Genomic DNA, 15,300 nt, shown 5'->3' with positions numbered 1-15,300 from the left:
GAATTTTGGCAAGCTCTTTTGAAACTAGTCACAAGCAAAATTGAAGTGTAATTTTAATTAGACCACAGCAAAGAGATGAAAGGGATTTGTTTAGTATTTACTGAAGCAATTATAATGTTTGATTTGGTGCATGTATGTTTCTCTCTCAAGTAGCTACAAAACGTTTGCAGCATGGCTTTTATTGAGTGAACCTTTTCTCTTTAAACACTGCAATGCTGGCATATTGATTAGTTTTTAAAGAATTCAATAATTGCAAATGAATTATATTGGGGCTGCTACAAAATAGTGTTAGTTGAATAAATATATGACTGTGGACCACTTGGTTGATGTGAACAGGTTTTCTTAGTTTATATTTTAATTGAATCCAGTTTTTCACATATAGACCACTTTTTCTCACTTCTATGTTTATAGATAGTAGTATTTTGTTCTAACACTCCAATAATGTTTATCTTTCTCCTAATGTCCAGTTTCCCAAATGACACATAATGCACTGAGGAAGTGAGCAGAGATATATTCCCCAATATGCAGGCTCCCATTTTCAGAGTTCTAAGCATATCATCCAGATATTTATTTAAGCTATATAAGTGTCCAATGATCTCTCACTTTTGCATTTTCTGTGTAAGAATGCTGAATCATCTTTTGAAATATGATTAACTCGAGATTTAAAATTTCTATTTCTTGAAACTAACTCAGATATCAAAATTATTTCTGGGATAATTATACCTTTATCCCAGAAATAAAGCATCAGAATTTTGGATGAATTAAATCTTCAACCTCTCACGGATGTCTCGGTTTCACATCTCAGAAGTAAATTTTGGAGAACTGTTTTCCAATTTGGGTTAGGACTACAGTCATGTGCTCACATTTTTAACTTCAAAAATAGCTCACCTGTGACCCAGTGCCAAAAGTTTGACTGGCTCAGTTTACAGCCAAGCCACATCATAATTATAATTGAGAATGAAATGGGGGAAAATGAGGTTGAATAATACAAATAGCTCCCTGAGATGCTGAGTCAGTGATTCTGCTGTTGAAAGTTTTTGTTGCCAGGGTTTTAGGCTATAAAAAACTGTTGTAAACCATAGGTGTATCTTTTGATAATGTTTTACAACATATTTTTGGTAGATAATGTTTAGCACTGTAGTGATTTGACTTAGAGGTGTTGGGAACAATGGAACAAATTACAATTGTCATAATCTTTTCTAAGATATGTTTTTAAATTTTTAGGAGAAACAGTTAATCTTCAAATTTTATGCCTATGACTATATGCTTTCTTATAGTATTTTTACTGGATCTTCTACAAAATAATGGTTAAAGCTTAAAGATGACCATTGTAAGTAAGTGGTTAAATATCAATTTGAAAAGTATGCTTTATCACTACAAAGCTGGGTTGATTATTTATATAACTTTAGCAAGAGATTATGTGAGATTACCTCCTTACTAAATAATGGAAAATAATAAAAATGAACATCAGTCTATGAATCTAAGGATTATTCATCCAATTCAATACACCATAATGCTACTGTAGTGTAGGAGAAAATATTCAAATATTCATATGCTACAAAATGACTTGATATCCACGAATGAAAAAGACTTGGAGAATCCGTTTGAAATTAGAACTGTCTTATATTCCTAAATCATATATAAATACATATACATTTTAAAAGCTATAGACAGATTTCCTAAATGTTATCTCCTTTAGTTTTCTGGTAAGGGGACTATTTTGGTTAAAGTTATAAAAGCATTTAAGAAGAAATATTCATTTCCAACAAAAAGATTATAACAGAATTAACTTACTGATAATCATATATTAGCTTGATATTGTTTCTTTTTTTTCTGAATCTCAAAATTTTTTCTGATTATAGAGGTAATTATGTAGTCATATGGGGAAAAACACAAAGGTACAAAAACTGTAAACGAGCAAAAAATAATGCCCGTCAACCAATACCCTGAGACAAGTACTACTAATTATTTTGTCACATATATTTTCAGTCTTTTTTTCTGAGTATTTTACACATTTGGGATCCTCCCAAAAGGATTATGAAACAAGCATTAGGATCAGGATATGAGTGAGTCAATTTTAAACTGGTGAAATCTTAGATGCATGTTGTTTTATACATTTTATAATGGTCTGGCCATTCCATAGGACTGGCTTTGAGTCCAGATTATCTGAGAACTAGTGTGGAAAGTCACATACAAAAGTAGGTTTATAGTTGTTATTACATGAAACAGAGAGTTTATTCTTGTATTATTATTTATTAATTATTGTTATTTTCCACACAAAGCACTATAAACCTACTTTTACCCCACCTTGTATGTTTAAATTTATTCAATTTTATATCAGTAATCCCTTTTTTTCCGAGGGTTGTGCATCTTAGCTGTTGCATATTATATCAAACTAAAGATTGGTTACCAGCCCAGATAAACAGCTTTTTTAAAAGGGAAATATATCCAAGTAGGATGAATTATTAGTGATTTTGAGATTAGCACTCAATGTTGATGGTATTTTAAAGTCTTTTAAAAATAAATGAGAGGGGGGAAAAAACTTTAAGAAGACTTGCCTTTACCTACACTCAAGAATGACTATGGAAATCTTTCCATAATCTAGTTATATATATCACCAAAGTGTATTTTGGTATTTTGCAATTTTAGTTAGAAATACCATACAAATTTTTGGAAAAGTTATGAGGTAAAAGGTCTAACATGATATAAATGAAACTTTATTCTTGAATTTTCTTCTATTTTATTAAAATAAAGAGTGTGTTTGCCCTTGGAGTTTCAGTACAAGATTTTTTGTCTCTTCATCTTTCTAATATTATCCTATCAATTCTGAATCAAATTGTGGAACTTCTGTCTCACCCTATATCATCTCTCTCTTTGTGGACTGTTTAGGTCTGCATTGGAAACTTCATCCCTATCTCAATGCAAAAACACAACTGACAAAAATTTTATTTTTCTGTGCTATCTGACTTGCATGCAATCTTATTCCTTTTGTTGCTAAATTCTTTGATATGACAAGGTCCCCTTTTTAACTTCTAGAAGTCTAGTCTCCATCTGAGCCCTTTTCTGAAATTGTTCTCTCAAAAGTTTCTCAGTGTCCTCCTCCATGCCCACAAAGTCCACTTTCAAGATACGTTTGTATGCTTATTATTCTCATCATTGTTATTATTTTATTTGTCTCATCACTTCTTTTTAAATTTCTTTTTTAAAATATATTTTATTGATTTTTTACAGAGAGGAAGGGAAAGGGATAGAGAGTTAGAAACATCGATGAGAGAGAAACATCGATCAGCTGCCTCCTGCACACTCCCTAATGGGAATGTACCCGCAACCAAGGTACATGCCCTTGACCGGAATCGAACCTGGGACCCTTGAGTCCGCAGGCTGACGCTCTATCCACTGAGCCAAACTAGTTAGGGGGACTCATCACTTCTTTATGAGATCCTCCCCACTTGTTTTCTGTGAGATTTTAATTCCCCACATACTGTCACCCTCACTGAGAGAACAGAGGAAGGGGAATATGCATTGAAGTCATGCAGACTTGGGCTCAACTCCTGGCACAGCCTTCTGTCAGCTGGATGGCCTTAGGAAAATTACAATCTCTTGCTTCCATTTATTTCTTTTAAGCATACAACAATAAAGCCAAAGCTAGGCAGTCCGGGGCTTGCATGAGTGTTGCACAGATTGAGATATCCAGGCAAGTTCCAGCCCCAGGCTCTCTTGTCTCTAAGGTCCTCATGATTTTGCATAGAGTCAGGTATTAGCTTTAATTTTCCTATCTGGGAAAATAACTATAATATCCACCTTTATACTTTATTTTAGGATTTTAGAAAAAATATATTTGAAGTATCAACCACAGTACCTAACATCGAGTAGACACTCAATAAATGTTAGCTGTTATTTTCATTGGTGTGATTATTATTATTTGCCTATTGACTAATTAATGATGGCTGCTTGCATATTTTAACCTTTAATTGTTAATGAATCATGGTGAAGATATTTATACATATTTATAACTCAGTAAATTGGCTTCCTTAATGTTATTCCTTCCCATATTCCTTCCTATTCTGTTTCCAATTAAAAAACAGCAAAAAAAACATACTTTGCTTTCTTACTTTTTAATTTGTTTTTAAATTTGTTTTGTTTATTTGCTATTGAATTGTGGGAGTTTCTTACATAGTTTGATATTAACTTTTTATCAGGTATGTGGTTTGCAAGTATTTTCTCTCACTTTATAGGTTGCCTTTTCATTCTGATAATTGTTCCTTTGCTGTGCAGAGGCTTTTCATTGTGACACAGTCCACTTATCTATTTTTTGCTTTTGTTGCCTGTACTTTTGAAATGTTGTTGTCAAGAGCTAGAGGGAGAGGAAAATGAGGAGTTTCTGTTCAACAGGTATTAAATTTCAGCTATGCAAAATGAGTGAGTCTAGAGATATGCTGTGTAAATTGTTCTCTCTTATAGTCTATACTTTACATATAAAAATGGCTAAGAGGCCCTAACCAGTCTGGCTCAGTAGATAGAGCATCGGCCTGCGGACTGAAGGTTCCCAGGTTCGATTCCAGTCAAGGGCATGTACCTTGGTTGCAGGCACATTCCCAACGGGGGTTGTGCAGGAGGCAGGCAGCTCATTGATGTTTCTAACTCTTTATTCCTCTCCCTTCCTCTCTGTGAAAAATCAATAAAATATATTTAAAAAAAATGGTTAAGAGGATAGCTCTCATTTTAAGTGTTCTTACCACAATTTTAAAATTAAATAAATAAAAATATCATTGGCAATGAAACAGGTGCTACCTTTCTTGTAAATTATTTTTAATTACCCTCAAGAGTAATATATTCTTCATTTTCATGTCTTTTAGGACAAAGAGACAGTAAGATAATTTCCATTGAAGCTCTCAAGCTCCTAAAGACAAAGTGGACACTTAATATGTCCACAAAATAACCTAGCATAGTGTCTGTATCATAGTAGATGTTGAGTAAATATTTGTTATATAAATAAATTAATGATGCAGGGAAGTCTAACTATATTAGGTCAAAATCTATACTAGACACTTATTCAACGAACATTTATTAAGCACTTACCATGTGTCAAGCACTATTTTACAGTCTTGGAATTTTGAAGTGAACATAAATAACAGCCCTATCCTCATGAAGTTTACATTGTAGTAAGCAAAGATAAGCAGAAAGTTAGTTTAAAAATACATATACAATCTATCAGATGTGATAAGGGCTATGAATAACAACAAATCAGGGTATATAGGCAAAGGGCATGTGAGAAATTCTTGAAAAGTGTAATAGTTATTATATAACTAAGGTCCTCAAAACTTAGTGGTTTGAAAGAACAACCAATTTATTTGCTCACAAGTCTGTGGTTCAGCTCTTTGGTTGAGTTCTACTGGTTAGTTCGTCTGTTGATCTCATCTGGTGTTATTTATGTGGCTGTAGTCATCTGGCAGTTCAACCGGGACTGGATGATCTAATATGGCCTCATCTACAAGGCTGGTCATTAGTGCCAGTCTCTCATCCTCATGAAGCCAGTCTGATCTACCTCACATGACAGCAGAATTTCATGATGATAGTGGAAACTGTAAAACTTCTTGAGGCCTAGTCTCAGAAGCCACCCATAACTTCCACTGAATTCTGCTGACCAGATCAAATCACTAGGCTTACCAAAGTTCAAAGGAAGATGAAATAAACTCCACCTCTTGGTGAAAAGTTATAGAGAGTTTGTAACTACTACAGATGGGGAGTTACTCTCTGATATTGGATAGCCAGTAATATCTCTGGTAAGATTACATAAGGGCAGAGACTTCCATGATGTGAGGGTATATTACATGTTAATGTCTTTGAGGAGTGCATTCTGGGCCAAGGGAATTGCCCGCACAAAAATGCCAAGGTGAAAAAACGAGGAGCTTAGTGTGGTTGGAAGTGATGGACAAAGGCAAGTGTATTAAGAGATGAAGGTAGAAAGGCAGGAAAGGCCAAGTTGTATAGGTTCTTGTACGCCATTACAAGGGCTTTTTCTTTTGCTCCAAGTGAGATTGGAAGAACCATTGGTACAGTTTTAAGTAGAGTGGCATGATTTGACGTATGTATTAACAGGAGCTCTCTGGCTGCTGTGTTGAAACTGAACTTCAAGGTAAGATGGCAAGTATGGAAACAAGGAGCCTAACAATGAGATTTGTCCAGATAAAAAATGATGGTGACTTAGAATATAAGGGTAAAACTGACAGCATTTTTTTGGAATAATTTTTAGGCAGAAAACATTTTTGGATTATGTAAAGTTTTCTCAACCAGATTGTGTGCTTCTCTAAGAAAGAAATTATGTTAATTTTTTAAAAAATGTGTCTTCTACTTTGGCATTTAAAAAGCACTTACTAAATATTTATTGACTGGTTAGTGAAGACTCAGGCCTTGCTTCCAGATTGAACACAATCACTGTAGGATGTGGAGTCTTTCAGAGTTCATCTTCAAATTATTTTTGAAGACCAAAAGCAAGTAATGAGCCTAATAAGGTCCATTGATCCCTGGCCAGTGGTTCTAAGTAGTTAGAGCATTGCTCCCCCCGCCCCCCGCTCCCCCCACACACTGAGAAGTCTAGGGTTCGATTCCCGTCAATGGCATGTACCTGGGCTGCAGGTTCGATCCCCAGCCACAGATCCAGGCACATGTAGGAGGCAACCAATTGATGTTGTGTCTCTCACATTGATTCTTCTCTCTCTCTGCCTCCCTCTTCCTCCTTCCTTTCTTTTCACTCTCTCTAAAAGAAAATCAATGAAATTATCCTCAGGTGATGATTAACAACAGCAAAAAGATCCATTAATACTCTTCAGGTTGCATTTTTACTCTATGCTTAAGGACAGCAAATGAATTAAGGCTGAGACAATTTGGATCCAGCAATATTAAAGTCATCCTTGAAAGATAAATAATTATTAAATTAATTGAACAAGCATTTATTATCAAGTTCCTACTAAGTGAAAAGCAGTATGTCAGAGATTCAAAGTCAAACAAGATACAGTTCTCAAAAGCAGTAATAATCTAGCATGGCATGGAGAGTGCTCATTTTGTAAAAATGAAGAAACTGAGGTGAATTTATCAACTAATGTTTTGAGATGGGTGAGTTTTAGGCATATAGGAGTTTGGGGAAGATCCAAGTGTAGAGTATTCCTGAATCTAAGTCATTTCTAGATAACAAATTGGAGATCTGGGGTTAATAGGATGGAGGGGCTACTATTAATTGCAGGCCCAGAATAATGGACAATAAAGCTGGGTTCTTCCTAGTGGTAGCAAGGTAACTGTTTCTAAATTTCATCCCAATGAATGAAGCATATGTACTTTTGTTGCTATTACTCCTTTATAGTTACATACAGAGGTTGGCAAAAGTAAATTTACAGTTATGAATACACAAAACAGTTAATTCTTATTATTTATTTATTAACTTGTATTTTTCCATACAAACAACTGTAGACTAGTTGTTTGTATACTATGTACTAGTATAATATATATATATATATATATATATATATATATATATATATATATATATATATATATATATACACACACACTAGAGGCCAGGTGCACAAAAATTTGTGCACTCAGGGGGAAGGGGGGTCCCTCAGCCCGGCCTGTGCCCTCTCGAAGTCTGGGACCCCTCGGGAGATAACGACCTGCTGGCTTAGGCCTGCTCCCGGGTGGCAGAGGGCAGGCCCAATCCCTAGGTGCAGCCCCTGGTCGGGCTCAGAGCGGGGCCGATTGGGGAGTTGGGGCACCGCACCTGTCATGCACAGAGCAGGGCAGATCGGGAGGTTGTGATGCCACCCTCAGTCATGCTCAGGGTAGGGCTGATTGGGGGGTTGGGGCACCACCCCCAGTCACACACAGAGCAGCAGGGCTGATCAGGGGTTTGGGGAGCTCCCCCTATCAGGCACAGAGCAGGGCTGATCAGGGGGTTGGGGCACCTTCCCCTGTCATGAACAGAGCAGGGTGGATAGGGAGGTTGTGGCCCTGCCCCCTGTCACACACAGAGCCACAGGGCAATCAGGGGGTTTGGGCGCTGCCCCCTGTCACGCTGATCCCAGTGCTGGGAGGCATATTACCCTTTTACTATATAGGATAGTGGCCTGGTGCATGTGTGGGGGCCGGCTGATTTGCCCTGAAGGGTGTCCTGATCAGGGTGAGGGTCCCCACTGGGGTGCCTGGCCAGTCTGGGTGAGGGGCTGAGGGCTGTTTTCAGGCTGGCGGGTGACTGAAGCTCCCAACCGCTCCTTTTTTTCTTTTTCTTTTTTATTCTGGGCCAGCTCTAGCTCTGAGGCTCCAGCTCTTAGGCCTCTGCTCCTGAAAGCAGGTATCTGGTTTGTTTCAGTTCTATAATCGAAATAATGTATAACTCCAGCTCTGAGATCCCGGCTCACTGAAAGCAGGTTTCTGGGGTTTTGTTTAGCTTCTATATTTGTTACATGTTTCAAACTGCAGGCTCAGAGGCCAGCAAGGCAGGCGGGGAACGTTGGTTTTCTCCATCACTGAAGCAAGCAAGCCTCATGTTAGTTTCAAGCTGCCTGGCTGCTGGTGGCCATCTTGGCTGGCAGTTAATTTGCATATCACCCTGATTAGCCAATGGGAAGGGTAGCAGACGTATGCTAATTACCATGTTTCTCTTTTATTGGATAGGATGTATTATATACTAGTACATAATTCTATATAGGCTATGATAATTGATACAAAATTAACTTTGAATCTCCCAATCATCCATTGAATCAAACTACAGAGAATATCATTTTTAGAGGGAAAAAAGAACTTTAACTTTTACCTATTTTGTTGTTTTCATAATTTGGAATTTAAACTTTTGTATCCCCTCAAACAGTAAATGATCTCATGAAAGAGGGAGAAGTTTTTTGATATCATGAAACACTGGAATAAAATCAATGTGTGGTTTTTTATAATGTGTCTTAGGGTTTATCACTTAAAAAAAATGAAATATCAACCTGAACTCTATCTCTCTTTTTTAAAAAAAACCAAAACATATTTTATTGATTTTTTACAGAGAGGAAGGAAGAGGGATAGAGAGTTAGAAACATCGATCAGCTGCCTCTTGCACACACCAACACTGGGGATGTGCCCACAACCAAAGTACATGCCCTTGACCCGAATCAAACCTGGGACCCTTCAGTCCGCAGGCCGACGCTCTATCCACTGAGCCAAACCGGTTAGGGGTGAACTCTATCTCGTTAGCTAACTTTATTGTTAACTCATACTTTGTTAAAACTATGACAACAGTGCCACAATGTTTGTAAGTGTGAATAGTATAACATTCAGATCTTATAACTTCATACAGCATATTCATTGAATTTTGTTTTAAAACAGGTGACAATTAAAATTTAGCATTAAAAAATCTCTAATTTGGAAATCAGAAACCCAGCTTTGCTTCTCACTCTGTGACTTAAAACAAGTTTTCTAAATCCAAGGTACTTCACTTTCCTCATCTATAAAACTAAGTGGTTGGAATAGATCAGTGGTTCTTAACCCTGGCTGCACACTAAAATCACCTGGGGAGCATTAGGAAGTCATAATGCCCAGGCCCCACTCAGGGTTTAATTTTTAAAGGTCTCCAGGTAACTTTAATATATGGCAACTATTGAAAACCAGTGGGCTAGATGATCACTAAGGTTACTCCTAGCAAAACTTTCTAATTTTATGATTCACTGTGTTTAGACATAGTAGCATTTGCTAGAGATAACATTGTTTTCAGTATTTGCAGTGTCCTTTTAGTATTTGAAATTAACCTCAAAATCTGTTTCTACTCAGAACTAAAAACATCTTATCTGTACTCCAATTTTTTTTTATATTTTGAGAATAATTTGAAACAAGTGCATATATATGTCATTTTGCGGGAGTGTAACATATGCATTAAAATAGTATAGATTTACCTAATTCTTAGAAATTAGCACTGCTATGAATGGGAAACAATTACTTTCTTTCAGTATGCATTTGTTGTAAGGATAGTGTACTAAGAATTGTGTATAAAATTTTTAAAGTTGCTATTATAGATATTTTGATTTTGAATAAATGGATCATTAATACCCTAAGAGATAATAACCCCCTTAGAGCATATTAGTTATTTATAATCAATACTTTACACATTGATTTATTATGAAGCAGAATAGACAGTTTTATAAAAGACTGATTAGAGTTGAATATCTAGCTGTGTTTGTATTTCAAAAGATAAGCTTGAGCCCAGCTGGCATGGCTCAGTGGTTGAGCATCAAACTATGAACTAGGATGTCACGGTTCGGTTCCCGGTCAGGGCACATGCCCTGGTTGCAGTTGTGGGGTGTGCAGGAGGCAGCTGATCAATGACTCTCTCTCATCATTAATGTTTCTCTCTCTCTCTCCCTCTCCATGCCTTTCTGAAATCAATGAAATATATATATATTTAAATATAATCTTGAGTTTTTGAAACACTTTTGAAATGTGTCAGAATAAGATTTTACTGTTTTTTACTAAACAACTTTTCATTGGAGTTAAATATATATATTTTTCCTTTAAGCTTAAATACTAGAGAATATAACCAAATGCTACATTGCTTAAAGTTCCCATGAAAATCAAGAACCCAACGATATACTCAGATCCACAAAGAAACTGTAGATCCTCAGGAAATTAGGAAAAGGCCACAAATAAATATTAAGCTGAGAAGTCATGGGTTTTGTGTCTTGTATTTCCACACTGTTCTGTGCTTGTGGGTATGTACTTTTGAATACTTGGGACAGGCAGACTCTTCTTCTAGCCAGTCTAATAACAGGCAGAAGGAGAAGTCAAATAACAGCTAACATGGTGAATGTAGGTGTAACCAACAAAGAACGTGCTGGTTGTGTGGAATTTCTGCAGGTCTAGTTATTTTTGAAAACTACTTGAAAAAAAAATTAATTCCCCAGAAAAGACACTGAAGAAATGTGTGATTTTTAGTATAATTTGTATGTATCATTTATTTTGTGTTTGACATAGTCTGTTATTTTTATTATCTTTAATGTTCATACATATTTTATTATATGTTTGATGACAACCTAAACTTAATAACTAAGAATAATTTACAGATATACCGTTAATCACAGCATGCAAAACTATGACATTGGAAGAATAATGTGACTGTTGGAATAGTCCACATGTTTAAAAACCTTGTTGTGTGCAGACTGGGAAAGCTGTTTTGCTTCACATTAGTTCTACAACCTATCAGTTTGCTTTACAAGGTCTCCCTGAAATCAATCAGACATGTGTACCATGCTTTCAAAGGATTTTATATAGTAGGAATAAGCTATGAAATGTTTGAAAATACAGATGGTGGGAACTATAGGCTTTGCAATAATAGTGACATGTATGCCAGTGGTTTAAAAACTATATAAGAGTTTTATACCATTTTAAAATATCAAGAGGTTTTATGAAAAAGTATTAAATTTAGCATCAGAATGGCATCACACTTCTTATTACTCAGCTTTTGGGAGTGACCAAATGTAGACATTGGTAGTTACCTCCTCATCTTTTAAGATCTTCTCTCCTACTCATCTGCTACAAATTCTGGTAGTCTCCTATCAGATGCATTTATCTGAAGCATTATTTTGTGTTTTATTTTTTGGAAAGAGCACATCAGTGGTACTCAATCATTTATATTATTATCCATTCATTTAATCAGGTATAGTCAAGAAAGGGCTACTAATTCTAAGGGAAGGTATAGCCGGGAGTTACATAGCCTCAGGAAGGTACACATGTGTAGAGGTGAGTGGCATTAGAAGAATATCATGCTGCAGGGAGTGAAAGACTAAAACATAGAGACCAGTGTCACTTATTTCCCAACTTTGCCTGGGTCTGGGCCAGGTCAGCAATGCAATTGTCATACAAAGTAAAGTAAATTGACCTACTTTCCTAAAGATGTCATATGTAATTTATATGATCTTTAGAGTTTAGCAATATTTTATTGAACATAGACTTTATATCTGACAGCCAAAGTTTATTGATGCTAACAATTTTTGAGTAAACAAACATCCATTGCCTGAATATAAATTGATAGCTATTCCTCATAAGAGGTCTTATTTACAGTGAAGTGTTTTTTTATCCTTATTAAGACTTTGAGTTAGTTTAGTGGTTACAACCACTAAATAATTTGAAAAGTGTAAGTACCAGACTCCATCTTGAAAACACAGATACTGCATTATGCAGAAGTTATGTTTTAAAATGTGCCTAGATTCTCTTAAAGGTATTTTTCTTCTTTTACTCTAATCAGCTAAGATAAATGTTTTTCCTTTGGCCTCAACTGTTTGTCACAAGACGGGAAGAGGCAGACAGCTAATGAAATAAATTGTATGCTGCTATGGTTAGGTAGAATTGGAATTTAATTCTGTTGCATTTGGTTGAAGGTGTAACTGATTTTTTTTTTTAATTTAGCATGTTTGAATGACATCATGAGAAAGAAAAGAGACTTACCAAAATTTTAATTGGCTAATGCTTGGGAGTATTTGGATGAACTTAGGTATAATTTTTATATAACTCTCCCCAAATACAGTGTATTCATAAAAGAAGTTGCAATTAAGAGTGTTTTGAGTCATGAATATTAATGCATTAAATCATTAATATTAAAGAGATATTGCTTCTAGATAACAAAAGCAGATTATCTGAATTATATTTTGTAGCTCAATTTGGACATCCAACTGTCAGAGAAGCCTCTTGCATTGAAATCTCTCAGAAATAGACTGTGTGCATATTTAACCCAATAGCTCTAGGTATTCAGAGATGAAGTAGGTGAAATCAAAAGTACCATATCAAAATTAATGTCAAGCCATGTGTTATCCTCTTTGAGTTTTAAAGTAATTTTAATACAGATATTAACTTGGTTTGAAATTTAAACACACACACACACACAGGTTTGCTAGTTGGAGAGTTCCCAAGCCTGGGGGAGGGAGCTGACAATTGGTGCAGTCAGTATATTACACGTGTAATGATAATAACGTTGATTGGTTAAGCTCAATAACTTTTTTTAAATTTTCTGCCTCTTCCTATAGAGTAGTTTAGCTGGGGGTGGACGGGTTCTCCCCTCACTTCCCTCCCTACTAAGCTATATGTCCATACCATTTTTATTCTGCTGGGGTGGGAAATAAACCATATGCTTTAGAATTTTGAATGGCTATGTCAAAGAGAAAATTGAAACAGGCCCTCTTTCCCCATCCTACCAGACTTTGGGGGTGGGTATTCATCTAAATGTTTTAGTTGACTTGGGGTTAGCTTAATGCTTCTACCCCAGGGCAAAGAGGGCGGGACAGGGGAAGAAATGTTAAGAGCTTCAGCGATGCTTTGGGCTGAGTGAAGTATGGAGTGGAAAGCTTATGTCTGAAACTCACCCCTCCCCTGGATACCAGGCATAGGCTATGAGAATCGGAACCAGCTGAGGCCGCTGCTGCTGTTTCCCGTTTCCAGGGTGAATTTTTCACAGCAGCTAATTCTAAAGGAAGGAAAAATCCCTAACCAGCAGCGGAGAAGATCCTATACCCGACCCAAGCTATATCACCTTTTAGGCAGGCTTTTCAGAGAAATCCGCATTATAAAAGCAAGCATTCACAATCCAAAAATACAGGATGGGAATCCGAACTGCTATGGAAAGCCTCCTTACACTCTGAGTGTTTGAAATGATCCGATGAGCATAGGAAGTGGCTGCCAGAGCTCTGGCGGCTCCTCGTGCTGCTGCCGCTGCTGTTCCTCGCAGAGGGCTGGACAGAGCTAGTCCCGGTTTCAGCACCCACGGCGCTGGACAGCTCTCTGAACACACGCTGCACCTCTGCCTGCTTGCTTTTTTCAAACACTCTCGCTTTGCATAACTGGAGATGCATCTAAATTACGTCCTGTTCAACAACAAGTAGATTTTTTTTTTCCTGTACGGGAATTACAGTAGACGATTCTCTTAATTAAACTGCATTTTCTTCTTTACGGATTTGGCCGTCAGGCGTATTTATCCCGATCTCCCCCCACCCCTTTGCAGGAACGAGTCTTTGGGAACGTGGTCCACCCAGGGATGTAAAACTGTGCTTACCGATGCATCCCATACGAAATGCTTATGTGATCGTCTCTCTACCTTCGCCATTTTGGCTCAGCAACCTAGAGAAATAGTAAGTAACAAAGGGAAAACACGGCTTTAATGCAAAGGCAGGGACATTGTGGCAAGTGTTTCTCCAGGGAACTGCATTTTAATGGGGAAATAGAAAATGTTGCAGGGTGGCAAAATCGGGCTCTTCTCCTCAGCTACAGTAGCTTGGTGAAATGAATTGTAGTTGGTGTGCTAAAACTAAATTCTAGTCAATTTTATGTCTTCTAACTTGAAATTTTTGCAGTATAGTTATGAGAATGTACTCCAATCATATTACTAATATGCTGCAAACTTTCAAATAAAAATAATTGCCAACTTAACCTTTATTTTAGAACTGGAAAGCTGTTCTGGGGAATTTGTGAGGACACTGTTGGTAGTAGAATGAAGACCCCCCAACACTACAGCCAACACATAGCATATCTGCATTGAATATTTTCAGTATGGGTTTTCTGGGGGTGTCCTTGGATATTTATTTTTTTAAAAATCAAACGAAGTTTTCCTGAAAGCATGGAATGTCAAAAACTATAAGACCATTTCTTAAAAGTATATAGGCTTATAAAACTGGTTTCTGAAATTGACAGCTGTATTAACTGCCTAAAAGAAAAATAATATCCTCATCAAATGTATTTTGAAAATTATTTTAAAAATTGAAATACTGAAAAATAAGATACTGTGACTTTCTTGTTTAAATGTGGCCTGAATATACATTACTCTTCTTATTTTGATAACAACAATTAAAAAAACCACACTCTGTTATAATTTAATGTGCATGTCTAAGATTTGGAACACAGTTTATCTTAAAGTGCATTTCTTCAAACTTTCAATATTAAAAATATGAAAAGCAATATATTTCATTAGTTAGTATCATGCTAGTATCTGTGAAAGAAACATCTCATTTTGTTACTGCTTGTGTTCTTGATATATTTTTTAAAGATATAAGGCTTATTTTTCAAGGTCATGTATTTAGGGACTGATACTGGCACTATGAAATTATCTCTGCATATTTTGTTCATAGAAAAAAATCACAGAATATATTGTAAAGTCTTGCATTAGAAATTTGATTTTCTTATATCCTTAGAGACCAAGGAAGTGAAATTAAACGAGAGAATAGTTGACTTAGAATGAAGTTGTGAAAAGTCAGAAAGTTTGAAAATCTTTCAATATTTAGATACCAGATTCAG

The 15,300-nt window shown here is 36.2% G+C and overlaps 1 protein-coding gene across 3 annotated transcripts in view; it reads left to right on the top strand.

Annotated features, from left to right (window-relative positions):
- Positions 1–15,300, top strand: part of ADGRB3 (adhesion G protein-coupled receptor B3) — a 700,018-nt gene that overhangs the window by 530,675 nt on the left and 154,043 nt on the right. For all 3 annotated transcript variants that reach the window (XM_059701276.1, XM_059701274.1, XM_059701275.1), the window contains one exon: positions 14,015–14,141. In XM_059701276.1, the coding sequence (XP_059557259.1) occupies positions 14,015–14,141 (127 nt within the window). The remainder of the gene's footprint in view (positions 1–14,014; positions 14,142–15,300) is intronic.

Source organism: Myotis daubentonii, chromosome 6 (genome assembly GCF_963259705.1).
Source record: "Myotis daubentonii chromosome 6, mMyoDau2.1, whole genome shotgun sequence".
Taxonomy (NCBI): domain Eukaryota; kingdom Metazoa; phylum Chordata; class Mammalia; order Chiroptera; family Vespertilionidae; genus Myotis; species Myotis daubentonii.
Note: the sequence above shows the minus strand (reverse complement) of the source record. Positions and strands in the feature narration are given on the sequence as shown.